The following is an 18,142-nucleotide window of genomic DNA, read 5'->3' as shown; positions in this document are numbered from 1 at the left end:
GGCAAGAATGGAGGAACTAAAACAGTGTGGGTAGAAAGCAGGGAGCAAGGGGACAAGTGACAAAGGATGAAGCCAGGGCAAAGGCAGGGCCAGATCACAGCAATCTGATAGCACATGTTAAAGATTTTGGATTTTATACACTGAGAAGCGGTACGTCTCCTTGAGGCGGTAGCTATTCCTTGAATCAAATAGGCCTTAAGAAACAACATACAAACTTAACTGAGATGGGACCCAATGTCCTCCACCATTTGGCTCCAGCACAGTCCCCTGTTCCATTTCTTGGAACATTCTCAGAACCCTATATACCAGTGATCCTAGCACCCTATATACCAGTGATCCTAGCACCCTACATACCAGTGATCCTAGCACCCTACATACCAGTGATCCTAGCACCCTATATACCAGTGATCCTAGCACCCTATATACCAGTGATCCTGTGTGTTCACCTGTTGGAAGCAGCTGCGAACACTGGGTTCAATGTTACTGCCTCCAAAAGCTGCTACTTCTCCCAGCTGCCGGGGGATCTGGATGGCATCGTGGAGTAAGAGGCCAAGCTGCCTCTGGTCACACATTTCTGTTGGTCCTGCCACTTCCTTAAAGAGATCTGCAAGGAGGAGAGGCAAGAGGTTAACTTCCATCTGCCCGCAGCGTTCTTTTATATCTTTGATTATGGGGATTGAACAATGTAGATTAAGAAAAATTCATGGGGTCGTGAATCAATTAGTCGTCTCCTGCATCCTGACCACCTTGATATTCTGTGCATCTGTAATCAGGAGCAGGTTAACCACATGCTTCTTAGAACAACCTCCTGTTGTACATCAATACATTTAAGTAGACCAGTAACTACAAATTTCTTTTACAAATGGTACAATAAATGCTTTGGGTTTCACTCAATGGTTTCAATCGGGATTTCCCTTCTTATTGAGAAAGACAGTGAGCCACACAAAGTCTCATCATGACTTGTCAAGGGAATGAATGTGCCTTAAGGAGCAAATCTTTACATTTTAACAGATTTGTTTACTAACTTTTTGTGTTCACTTCTAGATTTAATATTCTATTAAACATATATACTTCTTTTAAAGATCACTGTACTCAAATCTATTTTATATATCAAACATTAAGAAGTACAAGGAGGTATATTTTATTTTTAGGTTTGTTTCCTTTAGGCACAATCAGTCTCATTCCTTAGTAACTATAAAAATTATTTTTGTTTTACTTTATTTCATGTAGTAAAATACATTTATTCAAATTTTAAGGGCATATTAACAAAATTCATGCTTACTTTCACACAGTTCTTTAGGCTTTTCTATTCATTAAAAAAAAAACACACAACACTAATTTATTTTATAACTTGATTCAATAAAATTAAAACTCTTCTTTCCGTTTCAACATTGGCTTATCTTCTATTCACCACTTGAAACATTTTGAAGATTAAAATTATTAGCTTGTTTCCAGCAATAAAGCTAATATGTTGAAATAAGTTGCTTTAAAAATAGGGAGAAATTTCAGGTAAAAACAACCCACTTTGTTGTAGAAACTAATACTTTTTGGAAAGAAGTTTCCAAGTTCTGAAAATTCATAACCACACAAACTCTAAATGCTTTTCGTGTTATGTTTCCAAGAACAGAAGAAAGGAGAGTAAATATTTATTGGATCCTAAAAACCATTTTCAAAAAATACCTGATAAATGAATATCAGATCAAAATGTATATTCCCTTTATTTTAAAGGGGAATAATGCTGGATCTAACACTGTCAACAGTGAATTTTCAAGCAACTGAACCAAGCTTAGTGATATTGACACCATAATTATAATGAAATATGACTTTAATCATAAGTATACACAGGGAAAGCAAATTCAATTAAGATAAATTTAATTTTTATTATCATTTGCTCACTTAGATTTGGTTAGAGTTCTACTTGTTACTTTTCATTTGTCAAAAATTAGACTATCATAGCCAGAAAATATTTGCCCAGGATTCTTACTATGGAGCTCATTTTAAACCTGTTCCTGGGAATTGGCCTCTTAGGTAAATAAAGTTGCATATCATATGTATAATCTGTACAGAGGAGTGCACATTTTCAACAAGATCCATTGTGCCCAACTTTCCTCTTTTGAGGCAGGCAGCTACACTGCTATGCCACCATTAAGGTAAAACTATACACAAAACATAAAAGATAATGTTTATTAACATTAGAAATTTTGACATATTTCTAAATTTTTCTAGAAGTTCACATTTTTGATGTAGTCAGAAATAAAAAGGGGTGTCAGAATGTGGGAATGGGTCAGAGAAAAATCACAATCTAAATCCCAAGTTCCAATAAATTAGGACAGAAGAAATGCAAAAGGCCTCTGAAGAGGATCTTTGTAAATGTGTTTTTTGATGAGGCAAAGAAGCCACCAGCTATAAACAGGAAGGCCAGGGTGTTGTTAGAACCTAATCAAGGGATATTCTCTGGAAGGTATGAAGAGAGAGGGAGGTGTCACCAGGCTAAAGACACAGACATAAGTCATTGCAAAATCCAGGTTCAGATAGATACCAAATAACCCAGGATGGCACCTTTGCCATTGAGTCTGGAGAACAAATTGTCTTGAATATTAATTCTAACCAAGGAAGTGATAGTGAGGAAATGTTCTGCTATTATTGGAAAATCAAAACTGGAATCAGAGTTGCTAAGGACCTCAAGGTAAAAAATAAAACAAAACCTCAGAACATTTCCTGAGTCTCAAGACTCCCCAGAAAAATTTAGACTAAAGATTTCAACCCAAGGGGTTTCTTATTAAGTCCTAAAATGGTGTACTTTCAGGGATTCAATCACGTATCAGAAATTTTCAGGGGCTCCTGCTTTTCCTGCATAATCTGAAATTTTAATGTTAAATTGTACACTGTATTACGTTTCCCAACATTTGTAGGAAGTGAGTCCAGTGCAGTACAAGCGTCTGAGTATGTGTACGCTGAAACACCCTCAATTTAAAGACTGCATTTCACAAAGACGTTTGAAGGTATGTGTAAAGATAAAAGACATCTTTTATACATAATATTGTGTAGAGCTTGTTTGTTTTTGTTCTATAACTATAGCCACTGTGTTGTAGCTCTTTCTTTTGGTCTCGGGTTACTCCCTGATAACCAGCTTCAAAAAGAGAGAGGCGGGAATGAGAGAGGGAGGGAAACAGACCACACTGCTGCACACGGTTCAGGATAAACTGTGAGGCTGAATCTGCATTCGCTTCAGAGCAGGTTGAGCACCAGGACGTAACTGTTACCTTGAGAACCCCCCATCCTGTCAGGAGCAAGTGAAACCCCAAAGCGCAGGCATGGAAAAAGCCCTCTTTTAATTTTGGTACCCTGATGCTTTCATTCACATTTTCCTTTCCCACTCATAGAAATCACTTTTTTCGCTTTGAAAATGGTATCTTTTGACAACTATGATGCTGAAGATGATTTAAATTCCGGGTGAAATGCCGGCAAACAAAAGCCTTGTGCAAAGCGCTGCCCTGCACTAGGTTCGGACTCCACGAAGGCACCTCGCCTGCCCATCCTGCAGTCAGCTTTTCCTCGCATAGAATCTACGTCTTCCATCACTGACATTCTTGTAAACTGTGTAAGAAAATCGGCCTTCATGGTCTAGACCTAAAACTGAAAATCAAATCATACAGCCATCCCAGAAAACAAACTTTTTTTTTAAAGGTATATTCACATAAGATGCAAAACTTGAATAAGTTTATAGGACTTGTGAGCAAATAGCCTCCTGCTTTCAGAATTTCTCCATTCCTGAAGAATCCCTGTCCCTCTCCCCCAAATGTATGGGCACATCTGTAAAGAATCATCTGGGAATATATATGGCAGGATCAAGTAACTCACATTTTATGGACAAAATTAAATCAAAAGATATTTTAAGAGTCTGGAGACAGCAGCAATTGCTACCATTTATTCAACAACGATTTCTAGGTATGTTCCAGATATTATCTCTAATTGCTTTCAAAGCAAGAATTACTAGCTTCATTCTGTAGTTGAAGAAAATTCACTAGATTTCAGCTTCCCGAAGCATGAAATGGAAGTAATATTACCTCTTGGCTGCACTCAGCGTTCAATGGGATCTTGTAACCTGCCCAAAGCCACTCAGCCACTAAGTGGTAGAGCTGAAGTTTGAAGGCAGGTCTCTCTGGCCCATGAGCCTGTCCGTTTCCAAATGGCACGATGCCCTTTGTTAACTAACAGATAAAGGGACACCACTAACTTATTTGGTGAATAGAAAGAAACATAAAATAAAAAAGATTTTTATCATTTTATTTTTTCACACTGTACAATTATTTGTCTAACTACATCTACAACAGTCCTAGTCCGTCTTGATTTTTTTTTTTTTAAGTATTGGAAGTGCTCAAGGTTCTAGTATAAACTATAGTATAGAGGTTCTAGTCTATCTTAAATTTTTTTAAGCATTGGAAGTATACAGAAATAGAAAAGGCTTGGGCTTAGAGTCAGAAAACTCAGTAATCTAATTCTAGCCCCACGATTATTGTCACTGCAGTCTTTGACTAGGTTTTTAACCTATCTCAGCAGCAATTTTTTTCATTTGGAAAATGGATGTCACAATGCCTACATCATCATGGGGTGATTCTTCTAAGAATTAAGTGAGATACAACTTGTAGTTGATTCTCACTTCATCAAGGCACCTCGCCTCTTGATCCTATTATCAGCTCTTCATTACACACAAGTCCACTACTTACTGACACCCTCAGTCTAGCCTGGACATGTAGAGTAAGGGTTAAAAAAATGGGAACTTTTATTACTAGCCAGTCATCTAAAGTAAGTCTCCAACAAATTATCATTACCATTACTAAACACACTATTGGTATAGGAATGGTCTTACATACATCTGTATTTTTCTTCTAAGAGGCCTTTAGAGAGAGACATCAATCCAATCTTCAGACTCTGCACTCTGATTTTTCCAGTCCGACCCCTGAAATTATAAGAATCTCAATGCGTTACATGAATTTAAAACAATATGTAAAATACTTCTGAATAACTATTTTCTTGAGGGTAAACCATTAAAAAATAATTGCATCTTAACGATATAACTTTTCTATTCATGTCTAATAATTAATGCTAAACCCACACCATAAGTTCATGACATATTGTAATAGTATGTTCAACCTAGTCCCAAAGAATATACAGCCTGAAGTCACATTACACACCACATATGAACCAGGAAGAACAAATTAAGGTAAAATAAAAACTTTAATCATAAAGCTGAAAAGATTTCATTTTTATAAATACTATGAATTAAAATGTATTTGTTAATAACTATAAATGCAAGATTCAAAACATACATATAATATGCATGTGAGTTAATTCAGTAAGAAAACTGACTGAAAAATTAACTATCTAGTGAGGGCTTATAACTGCTGAATACTTAAAATGTATTGTCTTTATTGACGGTCTCTGTCAATGCAGTTTTTATATTACTATTGCAATTATTATACTAGTCAGTGATCTTTGACAGGTGTGGACTCTGTATTTGGGGAAGTAGTAAATTATAATTAAATTTAAAATGTATTGATTAATCAACAAGGAAATAGCTTTACACTAATGAGAGACCATTTCAATTTCACTTATAAGCAGACTAAAGGAAAAAATTTATTTTATTTTAAAGCAGAAAGTTGTCTTTGTCCCATCATTTATCAAAGAATCACTGAGTTGTCTATCAAATGTTAGTCACTATACTAGATCCTGGGGATGGGGAAAGGTAAATGTAGAAACTATAAAAATTAACAATATTATGACCCTTGCTATGGAATAGTACACAGTCAAGAAAAAGTCCTTATTGCTATCTTTATTATTTCATACTCAGAATCAGTTTTCAGTTTAATTTTATTGTTAATTTTCTTAAAATATGTTTTTAATTTACAAGTGGAGTACAGTTAAAACCTATAAATAAATTTTTGCATAATTATATGAATAAATAAAATTTAGTAATTCATGCTATTTTTAAAAGGTAAATATTTGTATTATGAAACTTTAATTTTAGGTAGTCTTATTGCCAAACTGCACTTAAATCTTGATCTTATTCATATTTTTACTATTAACATTCCCTGATATCTTCCATTCTCAAACTATACTCAGATAAATTTCTGTATACAAACCATGACATATAAAGTACAAAATACATTTTATAAAACATGCTTAGGGATTGGTAAGACATATTTTCAAAACAGTCTTTCAACAGTTTAGAGTCAATATCTGTATTAAATCATATGCAACAAATTTCTTGAACCCTTACTATGTATGTGTACAACATTCAGAATTGACCTATGAAATAAGTAATACTTACATTTAAAAATAAATATAGCTATTACAAGAAGAATTTCTAAGTTAATATATACAGCATATTCCAGTTTCTCACAATCACAGAAATACTCATTTCAGAATAACCTTAAACTGAGCTATGCTGGAAATTTTGTTTCTATTTCATATTTTTTAGGCATTTCCTAATTATCACATAAAAATAGACAATGTCTCTTTTCTTTCCTCCAGAAATCAGGAAATTTTATTTTTTGGACATAATGAGACAGTGGACTTGCAGAAGATAACAAAAGGCTGTGAATAGACTCGTACATGAATGTAGCTAAGGACAAAGCAATCCCTACAGGGAAAAGATCAAAATGATAGGCATTAGAGGATGACCTCTACTCTGTGGTGTCAACACAAGAAAAGGAAATCATCAGAAAGACTACTGAAAATGTCAGTCATCCGTCATCACACCATCAACGGTTATGAAGGCTTACTGTGATCCTAGCATTGTTCTCCGTACCACAGGGACCCACAGAAAGGCACGAGACATAATCCCTCCCCACGATATGCTCACACTAGCTGGGGAAGCGAGACAAGAAAACAACTAGAGAATCGTAAGAAAATATGATACCAACCTTTATGTGTGGAAATAATCAAGTACAAGATAATTGTAGATGACTAATTAATGATTGGTGATTCATCTGAGTAGTCCTTAGTGTAACAGCATTTGATAAAGGAGATAAGTCGGACACTGAAAGCATGACATGGCTCACCTGTCCCAAGTAGGAGAAGTATCACAGGAAAAGCTTAGGCGAGGGAATAGAGGGAAGTGTGTGAGCACCAGCGACAAGACTCACTCAGGTAGCAAGGACTGGCATCAAGGCTAAACTGTTTATAAAGTTCTCTAGGTGATCTGGGGCCAGATGATGTTAAAAAATGTATTTGGATGTGAAAGACAATAGGGAGCTAATGAAACTTATTACTGAGTGATAAAGCCCAATACTTAACTATTTGGTTCCCTGACAGTTTTCATAATTAACATCTGACATTAGTTTAACTGGAAAGCTATGCACCTTACAAATTATATCCTTCTTGGAAAAGTGGGAAAAAAGTAACCTCACGCTACAGCAAGTGAGGTTAACATTTTCTGTAGAGACAAAAGAATGTGAACCAAGTGTTCTAGATTACTGCATTAAATAATAATTTAAATAATTTTGATTTCCATTAAATCTAGAAGAAAGATTGTGAAATTAAGACTTTTTACCCTGGGAAGATACAGACTGAGCAAGGCTGTGAACTCATATAAATGGAATCAATTTCACTTTTATTATTTATAAAGACCTTTCTACCTATTCGTTTATTTGCTTTTTATAGTCATCTATGGATGGTAAACCAAGCAGATATTTTATCTGTTTTTCAGATGAGAAATTAAGATGTCAAAAGGGAAGTGGTTACCAAATCACACAGCAACCAGAACCACATATTTGGATTCTTGTTATCCACAACAGAAGAAAACAGATTTTTTAAAACAAAATTTAGAATATTAGGAGAAGTGGGGTACATGTTAAAACTTAAAAGAAACAGTAACCTTAGAATAATTTACCAACTACTGTTTTTCTTAGGTATGGCGATATGGTAAGAGTAACTGAGTCATTGTAAAGAAAAATGGAGTATTATTGCTACATCTACCACTAAGATGCAATCGGTGGCCAAGGATAAGCTGTCTCGTCTCGCTGGGCCAGTTTCTCAATCAGCAAAGCAAAAAGGGCAAAATGGTAGATGGTCAAAGTCCTCCTTCTAGACTTCTGTGACCTGCTGGTGTGCTCACTCATTATTTCAAGAGCTGGATGAACACACTTTAAGAGCTGCAAATGCCAGTGTGGGCTGCATCATAGAGCAAGGCAGGCAAAAATATATGGCTCATGAATGAGTGTCAGATAGCTGGCATCTAATCCTTTGAATGAAGGGGTTAGATCGTGGTACCATTTCCAAGGTTCAGAGACTTCTTAGGGGTCCATTATTTTGGTGCATTGGAAGGAGTAGGTTATAATTTCTATCAGATTCTCAAAGGGAGCTAATAGCCTGAAAAGAGTTAAACAGCCTTGCTCAGATAAATGCATAAGTCATAGTTATTAGAGAAATTCGGGCAATCAACGCTGGCCATCTGACATTACCATCATGTAAGTGACCATGTTTTTTTCCTAAGGTTAATTCATATTTCTCCCCAGGATGGAAAAACTAGACACATCGTCTGACCCAGCATGGTCTTTGCTATATTTTTTGACATGAAAGGGAGATATATCCTAAAAGCTTTTTTCCCTTCAGAATGGAGAGTTTCAAGATATTGTCTTTCTAAATAAGAAACAGTATCTTAGTTGAGCATTTCTCATGTGTTCATATTTGATGGTGGAAAATAGAAATATAAAAACACGTAACTCCCTAGAATATGAATCACAGCATTTCGCATGCTGCTTCCTTCCCATCTAAGTGACACTATTCCCTTTGGGCTGTCCAGTGAAAACAGCACATATATGGGTCATAAGCTGAATTATATATCTCCCTAGAATTCACACTTGAAATCCTAACCCCAGTACCTCAGGATGCAACGGTATTTGGGGATAGAATCTTTGACGAGGTAATTAAGTTAAAATGAGGTTATTCGGGTGGGCCCTGATCCAGTCTGACTGGGGCCCTTATAAGAACGCAGGAGATTAGGACACAGACACACGCAGAAGAAAGACCATCTGAAGACGCAGCGGGGAGACAGCCATCTATAGACAAGGCGAGGGGCCGCGGGAGAAACCACCCGGCTGCCACCTTGGTCTTGGGCTTCCAGTCCCCAGGGCCGTGAGAAAAGGAATGCCTGTTGTTTACGCCGCTCGGTCTGCGGCGCCCTGTGTGGCAGCCAGGCGGACTAACGCAGTGTGGAGCACAGACGGTGCCGAGGCTGCGGTCTGACGTCTCCGCCAGTTCTTTCTTTAAACATGGCTCAAGATGTGCACCTCTACCACACTCGACCGGGCTTAAGAAGGTCCTAAGCATCCTATGCATTTAGCCTTCTTCCTGGGATGTAAAATTAAGTTATAGGCTTTGTAGTTAACATACCTAATTGACCAGCTATGTTGGTGAATTTACTATAGAAGATGTCTCTTTTGGAGGTTTGAAAAAATCGACTTAATAGCTCATAATTGCTCAGTTTTCTTTTACCATAGGAGGATAGGTTTGCATTAAAATGAAATGTATTAAAATATGTCAGATAGGGATTTAGTAAACCCCGCGTTCATTATGGTAATTGAGATTCATGCTATCTGTTCTCAGGGCATTTCTTAAGAACCCTCTAGCACACAAAGGCTATTTGAGTACTTTAAAAAAACCACAATTTTATGATATTTGTGAATATTAAAAAAGAAAATATTTTTATAATCAAAAGTCTAAGCAAATTTTAATTAAATCATCACTAGAGCTATTGTCACCACCATTTACTTATACAGAATCAGCGGCTAAATGTGCGCATTTATGAACTATCACCTATCTTCTTTTTCTCTAAATCAAATGAAAGGCTGATAAACACACATTTCCATACAGAGCTAATTAATGGAAAGTAACTTTTAGGGTCTCAGAGAAGAACAACGGTCCTCATGTTCTTATTTCATCTTTGCATATTTTAACCCCCTACCAGAAGAATGAATAATTCTGAATGTTTTAGAAATGTCAGCCCACAGCAGGTCTTTCTAGAATGATTTCACAAATGCATTGTCACATTCAAAACATCAAATCAATGGCAACTGAGTTATTCTGTGAGTTTAGTGTGCTCTTTACATAACTGTGAGAATCTAATTACAGGTATTAGGGCCCTAGAGCATAGATTATTTAAAACACCATATACACACATAACCACTAAGTAAAATCAATACCAAAAGAGACATTAAATGCCTTTAATTGCCATTCAAGTTGCTCTTGTCACACAAAAATCGCAGAGTACACTATTATGAGCCAATAAATTATTTTAATAACAATAACTACAAAATATTATCTTTTGAAAAATATACTGTAAGAAATTCTAGAAAGAGAAGGAAATCGAACTTATTTATATTATGTTTCCTCTAGCACTGTGACAATAAACAAACAGAAAACCCTACAAATTTGAAAGCTTTTGTAACTGAAGCAAAATCTTAAAATAGTGGATGGACATTCTTTTTTGTTTTATTTTTGGTTAATTGCTCAATTTTTGGAAAGTTATTCATTTTTTACAATTAACATAAATATTTCCACTGGATAAAGCACTTTGAAAGTAGTACTTTTAGAAAATTCACTTTAAAACTGTGCATATTTTATATTATTAACATATTTCATTCAATAATTGTACTTTAATGGGAACAAATAAAAACTTACGTGTCATAAACATTGAGCAGCCAGTTGAGACACATATCCACACAGAGCGGGACATTGACCAGGTCCTTATGCATTTGTTCAAGGCCGTCGTACGTGGTTGTCAGACAGTTGATGACATCTGGGACACTGAGGAGCTGATCATTTTGGTTCAGCTTGTGCTGTTTGAAAACTTCATTGGTTGTATTCAACTCTAAGAGGTCCACTAATCAAGTGAGAAAAAGGGGTATGTACAGTCATGACATTATATAACAGCATTGGAACAAAAACATTTCTAGTCTTAAGTATTTGGCTTGTTCTTTAAGAATCTAACCTTTTTAGCTAATTTCAGTTTTTAAGTAATAAATAGCATTTCCATTCTTACATTTCTAACCTCTTCTTTTATCCACATTTCCATGCTTTTGAATCTGAGCTCTGTCACTTTTCAACAGGATTCCATTTTTACTCTTTGGAATATCAATTTTTCCTGCTTTCTTGTTCTGGCTTTTTTTTTTAATCTCTCCCAAGTTCTTTCTACTTTTAAATATAGAAAGGCGTAAATCTCTAAATCTCCTCCAAATGGTAGGAAGCCCCAGATGTTACAATGCTTTCTTTCTCTTAATTCCTGAGAACAGCCTGCTCATTACCCTCTCAAGTCATCCTTTCTATCACTGTCAAACTAGTCATTTTTAAACAGTTCCTCAACATGTACATCATAAGATACAAAGTTGACTAAAGATGTTCAGTTAAAAAAAAAAGGCAGAAAAACGGGCTTTGCAGTATGCAAAACAGCATGATCATTCCTCAACATATTAAGAATAGAATTACTATATAATCTAGCAGTTCCTCTTCTAGGTACTTATCCAAACACAATAAAAACTCTAATAAAAAAGATATATGCACCCTTGTGTTTATTGCAGCACTGTTCACAACTGCCAAGATATGGAAACAACCTATGTGACAATCAGCAGATGAATGACTAAAGAAGATCTGGTATATACATATATAAAACGGAATGCTACTTAACCATAAAAATGATGAAATACTGCCATTTGTGACATAGATGCATCACGAGATTATGTTAACTGAAATAAGTTGAAAAGAACAGGATAAAAACCATATGATTTCACTCATACATGGAATACGAAACGAAAAGGAAACAAACGAAAAAACAAAACAAAAACATAGATACAGACAGACAACAGATTGGTGGTTACAAGGGAGAAAGGGGGGCAGGCATTGGGCAAAGGGGGTAAAGGGGGGAAAATATATGGTGACAGATGGAAAATAGACTTTAGTGGCGAACACACAAGAGTGTATACAGATATCGAAATATAATGTATATCTGAAACTTATATAGTGTTATACACATGTTACCTCAATAGAAAATTAAACAAGCAAACAAATGAGCTGTGTAGAAAAATATTCGTTCTCCCCTGCCTGCCGATGTTCAGGGTCCTCCTAATCGGCCCTAACTTCGTCTGCTTCCCATGATGCCTTGGCATACAGGCAACTTGCTGTGGGTAGGCTTCGTGGGGTTCGCACTGAAGGCCCATCCGCGTGGGGCTTCCCGTATCTGCCCCCGCCCTTACTCTTCATGCTAGGACATCTACAGTGGGCATGGCCGGAGCCAGAGCACAGGGTGAGCAAAGAAGGGTGCCCTCGAGGATGGGCAGTCTGAGGACGACCAGCAGCCTGGTCACTGCTGAAAGGAGTGAGGTGCCCCAGGAGAAAAGACATCAATCTCCATGGCAGCCAATCCTGCTAAGGGAGTGGGAGGACAACTGGAGAGGGCCCTGTGAGGGTGGGCACGAAATGGGCCTCAAAAATACAGCAGGCACATGAGAGCCATGTAAAACAAGGAAAGAACTCCAGGACGATAGAACTGCTTGAGGAAAGGCAAGAAATCAGAGAGCTCCAGGGGGGCTCTAGGGAGTGACCAGTGGCGGTGGGGGGGGGGCTTATGCGTGGGTGGGATGTGGTCACCGTGAGACAGACGCACAGGGCTCAAGGGGCCAGGCAGCATTGCCCCAGCGGAGGCCCTCAAAGGCCAGAAGTAAGATTTTAGACAAAAAAGAAATGAATCTTACATATCTTTCTTTTACATCAACGTTGAGTCATTCACTACCTAACTAAAAACAGGGAAACATAGATGATCAAACTACCATGTAATTTATATATTTATTAAGTGTGGAGACGATTCCTCTCATTCTAAATTCTAAACAAATGGGTTTAGAAAATTACAGAATTTAAGGTCTGCCCATGGAAATTACTGCCTTATAAAATTCTTCCCCTATCTCCATATTTAACTTGTAAGATGAAAAGAAATCAGCTTAGGGAACTTTAAAAAATAATGTAACCAACTAATTCTTCTTTGCCAGATGCAAAACTGTCCCATCAAAAAATATAATGACAACTCTGACAGTTAAATAAAATGAACAGCTTCTTTTGTATTTACCTTTTTTTTTTCATGTCAGACGAATAATGAGTTGATGTCATAACAAGGTTTGAGGGAGGCACAGCTCACACAAGAGCGTGAACACCCAACATCACTCTTATGAACTACAAAAGGATTGTATTTACTTATTTTTAACTATTGAATAACCACTAATTTTGAAATGTTAAGACATTTATGAAATGCGTCCACTCTAGCTGTTTAAACACCACAGAATGATTTATTTTTTCAAGGCATCTACAACGGCAAAGAACTACTTTAAAAAAATACAGATTAAAATTATTTCTAAAACAACTCATTATTTAGAAAGAGAGAAAAATATAAAACACAACTGTGGATAACAGGTCAATCCATTTCCTTCAGATGCCAAATATATCACTGGCAAAATTTCAGCTAATATATAAAATAACTGCGTGAGGTTCACTTGAGTTAGACATGGTGTCAAAAAACAAAACAAAACTGAGACCCATCGAAACTTTCATTGTCTCATTTTCTTGGCACGGTTTTCAATGATAAATTCCAGGACGGCAGAACAAAATTCAAATTCACTCTTTCTAGGGCATGATAAAAGGAAGGGCTCAGTAACGATAGTAGCTACAGAAGACAATTCCACTCAGATACAAAGAAACATATTCAAATGCTGCCAAAGTGTTCTAAGTTTCTGAATTTCAGCACTAATTATACCAACACGGCTGCTGCTGTGCTCTCCCACGTGGCACACAGTGATCGTGAGACCAAATTCCAAAACGATGGTTTCCTGCATGAGGCTGTCCTTACATTCCTTCCAGAAAAGTCTCCTTTGTAATACACGTTGTAAATATGACAGTAATTTGCCACATCCCACAGCCTATGATGTCTTCAATTTTTAGTGATTTGCTCTGACACTTTGTCTTCGTGCCTAAGCAAGGCATACATCTTCCTGAAGTGCGTAACATTTAGGTACCTTTAAAAACTGACTGCATTCAGATCACAGAAAATTACGATCTTCTCTCTTCACAGGAAGACGAATGACAGCTCAGCCATGTGGCAAATGAAACAAACAGCAGAATCATTTTCTAACCAGCTTTTTCTTTAATCCCACATAGGAGGCACAGGATATCAAATGAAAATGGATCATAATCCTCTGTAAAAACACATACTGTACAGCACCCGCCCTTGAGCCTCTGTGACTCCCCGGCTCTGGAACTGTCTGACCATCCCTGACTAGCACCTTTCCCACCCCCTCTTCCCCAGACATGGGAGAAACACAGGTGGTGCTCGGGTCTCCTCCCTGTAAGCCTCACCGACTTTCATCACCGCAGTTATTCCTTCCCTCTGGATGCCCCCCTATCCTGTTCCCTCCCGCCTGAACTCCTGATCTGATTTCCGCTGCTCTGTTCCCAGCTAGAGCTGTACTATTCCCTTTCAGGAACCTCCACCTTAGTATGTTCCAAGCAAAGGTCTTGCCCTCTTATGATGCTGAAATCCAGTAACAGAGTTACTACCTTCCATAGATCATCAGTCTGCAAATCCTGAGCTATCCTAACACTCTCCTTCTTTTACCCTCTGCAATGTGTCAACCACCAAATCCCCCCGTCATCAGTTCCTCCTCTTCACAGATCCAAACCCTCATCTCCCCTCCTCTCCCGGCAGCCAGCTCAGCCCCCGCAGTCCTTCACCTGCACTATTTCTTGGTCCTCTGCTCCCTCTGTTTTTTGATCTGCTAAAGATATTGTCGAAAGCATCTCCTAAATTCCGTAAAACAGGACATAGTTATACAGCACTCTGCTACACATACACACACACACACACACACACACACACACAAAATCCAAACATTAAATACAACATTAGGAAAGCTCAAGGAACAAAACCCAAAAAAACCCCATCAGAACAGGTTTTATAAAAGAAATGACCTTTGAACTGGGCCTAAACTGATTTTAAGAGCATTTCTGATGACTGGACAAATAGCTCATAAGCTATTCCATTTAGACTCTACCACTGGCTGATGTCTCCTGAACTCCACCAGGCCTTTGAGGGCAGTGCATGTAAGTCCTTCCCCTCACCCTGGAGTGCAGCCGCCGCCGAAGTCCTGCGTGGCTTCTGGGCCTGGCTAATGTGCTTCCTACTCAAGGAAGCTCCCTTGGTCCTTCATGGTGAAGGGGATGTCTCCCTCCCCCAACAGCACTTCCCTTTGGATTCTCTGTTATTGCCTATCACATAAAGCTTTCTAAAATCAAAATACAAAAGAATACATATAACACATGTGTGGTCTAAAGAAAAAAACAGAGCAAACACCCATCAATCCATCACACACCTGAAGAAACAGATTGCTACTTACATCTTGGAAATCTCTTGGAAAAACTCAATTTAATCCCCTCACAATCACAGGAGAAGTAATCTTTTTAGCTCACTTTCAGTTACTGAATGCATATCTGTGTCCCTAAATAATAAAGCATTTAGTGTGCATGGTTTTGAACTACATATGAGTGAACTAGAACTCTGCGATTTCTTCTGCTACGTGATTTTTTCATTCACTTTACGGTTCTAAGAGTCAGCCACGCGGATGCTGATTACTCGTTCATTTGTGTTTGCGGCTGTGTCATATCCCATTCGTGAATACGCCAAAGTTGAACAAATTTTACTATTAAAAAGTGCAGCTGTAAACCTTCTGATACATATTTTCTGGTGCACCCCTCTAACTTTCAAACGCAAATCGTTCACTCAACATGTCCTAGCAGACTGCTCTGTGCCAGAAGTTGTACGAGGCCCACAACTGAGAAGAAAACAGATTCGTCCCCCACATGAAAGCTTAGTTCATTTAGAGAGATGGACCATAAACAACCAGAATATCACGCGCGATGGCAAGCACCGCATAAGATCTGAATCCCCGAGATGAGATATCAGGGGTGACCTCCTTTAAGTAGCCAAAAAAGCCTCATGAAAGCCAGGCGACAGTTAAACAAGGACCTAGAGGAAGAAGGTAGCAGCCAGGGAAAGGGGACAAGCACAGAGAGCTAAGACAAGAGCCCTTTGGCCCGAGGAAGGGAATCCGAGCTTGGCCTTTCAACCGGGAAGAGCCACAGCGGAGCCCAGGGAACAGGGTGCATGGGGGGAGAAGCCAAGGCCAAGGCCAAGGCCGCTCCAGTGGAGGGCAACCGAATCAGCTGTAAGTAGGAGAGAAGTGTCCATAAGGTGCTCTCTCCAAGTTTCAGTTCCTTGAGTGTGGGAAGCAGTCTCTTTATTGCCTCATCTCCTGCACAATCTGGGAGCCCAATGAATGAATGAAGAGCGACACAGAGGACGGTGCGCCCTCTGCTTCAGGACATTACGGCGGGGGGAGGTGTACACAAAGTGGAAGACAGCCCTTGGCCTAAAGCAGTTCTCTGCGAAGCCGGGGCCATGGTCCTGACATTATAGTGCAAAGGTGCACACACTCACTAGGTGAGACGCAGCCGCCACGAGCCATCACAGTGCTGGAAAAACTGGCTGCCGGTGGAATTACCTTGTAAACGTTTCCAAAGGAGCACGTTTCTAACAGCGTTTGGGAGGAATAAAGGGTTACAGACCATTGCCGAGGGAGGGTCAGGGAACTGCAAGCAGACAGAAAGGATGGGAGAGGAAGGAGCAGATTAATCATGAACAGGCGAGCTTGACAAAGGGCGCAGAGGCCCAGGGCGAGGGAGCACTGGGGGTAGAGCCGGGGAAAGTAGAGGCCAGGGGCTCTCAGAACATCACCCCAAATATTTATAATCCGGCACAAGCCAGCACTTTCCTAAGTGTTACTAAATGCCGTTGTTTAGTTTATAAGTGGGAGGCATCGCTCTTCTGCTCCTCTTAGGTTTGAAGAGATGAGCTGAAAGGGGGAAAGTTTTTCTTTGGGAGTTAAAACAACAATAACAAAACACCAAATGCATTAATGTTTGCCCACCCAAAAGCATTAGTGAAAACGGGGCTGTGCTCATAATGAACTTGTACAAGGCAGGCTCTTGTCAGTGGAGATTCTGCGGCTGAATCATTTGTCCCTCATTTCACAGCTCATCAGGCCCGAGAAGACCTTCCAGATCTGTCAGCTGGATGCTGGACCTGCAGCTGAGCCTCTTTCAAAACTGCTCTCACCAGGGACTCACTGGGCTCAGAACATCTCTTCTGTGTGTTCCTAATTCACTTCCTATTTCTTCTGGCTCAACACCCAGACCACTAGCCAGAGTGCTGGCTTTTTTTTTTCCCACCGATAATTTTGCAACCCTTGCTGCCATCACTACAACCTGCCAGTTATTTGGGGCTCCCTGAGCTATGTGATGTGCAGTACAGTCAGCTCATCCTTTCTTCTATTGCCTAATCTAGAGGGGTTTTTCAGCCCTTCATAGGCTTTTCTTCCACACGTAGCTTATGCTTTTCTTATTTTAAAGCTCTGCATTGCTGTATTTTTTTCTGAGTGATTCTACACTGTATTTCCTCAGCTCCTCTCAGGTCACCAGCTTAAAATGCATTTCCAATTTCTACTGACTTTTAAGGAGCAGATTTTTAACCTTAACATATCATTTTCCTAAGGGTTATTTTCAAAGCTTCACTGAACTGCCTAGACATATAACAACTGTTAGCAAAAGGCAGCAAATAAGAATCCTTGGAATTATTCAAATTACCCTCTTAAAAGTATAGGCAAATGCCACTTTCCACATTAACCATATGATAAGACCTAAATGGTCTTTGAATAGACTCAATCATTAAAACTACAACCCCAAATTGAATCCAGACAGCTTAAATCTATACTCAATAATAAGTGTTATATTTCATACTTCTACTTAAATTTCAGTTATTTGGGGGGAATGGCCCTTTATTAAAATGATTATAAAAAAAAATCACTCTGAATATACTCTCTGTAGGAAAAGTTCATATTGATAACACTAAATGTTTCAAGACATATTTAAATGAACACAGAGCCTTTTATCTAATTTTCTAAAGTGACAGTTCAAATTTGGATCTGGAATGCAATTCTTTTAGTGTTTACCGTATGATTGTATTGAATGAAATTGGTTCAAACTCTAC

General features: G+C 38.5%; 1 protein-coding gene across 6 annotated transcripts in view; it reads right to left on the bottom strand.

Moving 5' to 3' along the window:
- UTRN (utrophin) overlaps positions 1-18,142 on the bottom strand; it is a 398,636-nt gene that overhangs the window by 43,874 nt on the left and 336,620 nt on the right. For all 6 annotated transcript variants that reach the window (XM_081141495.1, XM_081141496.1, XM_081141497.1 and 3 more), the window contains 3 exons: positions 10,684-10,885; positions 4,875-4,960; positions 447-604 (listed from right to left, as the gene is read on the bottom strand). In XM_081141495.1, coding sequence (XP_080997621.1) covers positions 447-604; positions 4,875-4,960; positions 10,684-10,885 — 446 coding nt within the window. The remainder of the gene's footprint in view (positions 1-446; positions 605-4,874; positions 4,961-10,683; positions 10,886-18,142) is intronic.

This window comes from Miniopterus schreibersii, assembly GCF_964146895.1.
Source record: "Miniopterus schreibersii genome assembly, chromosome: 6".
Lineage (NCBI taxonomy): Eukaryota > Metazoa > Chordata > Mammalia > Chiroptera > Miniopteridae > Miniopterus > Miniopterus schreibersii.
The sequence above is the reverse complement of the archived record's forward strand: the minus strand, read 5'-3'. Positions and strand labels throughout refer to the sequence as shown.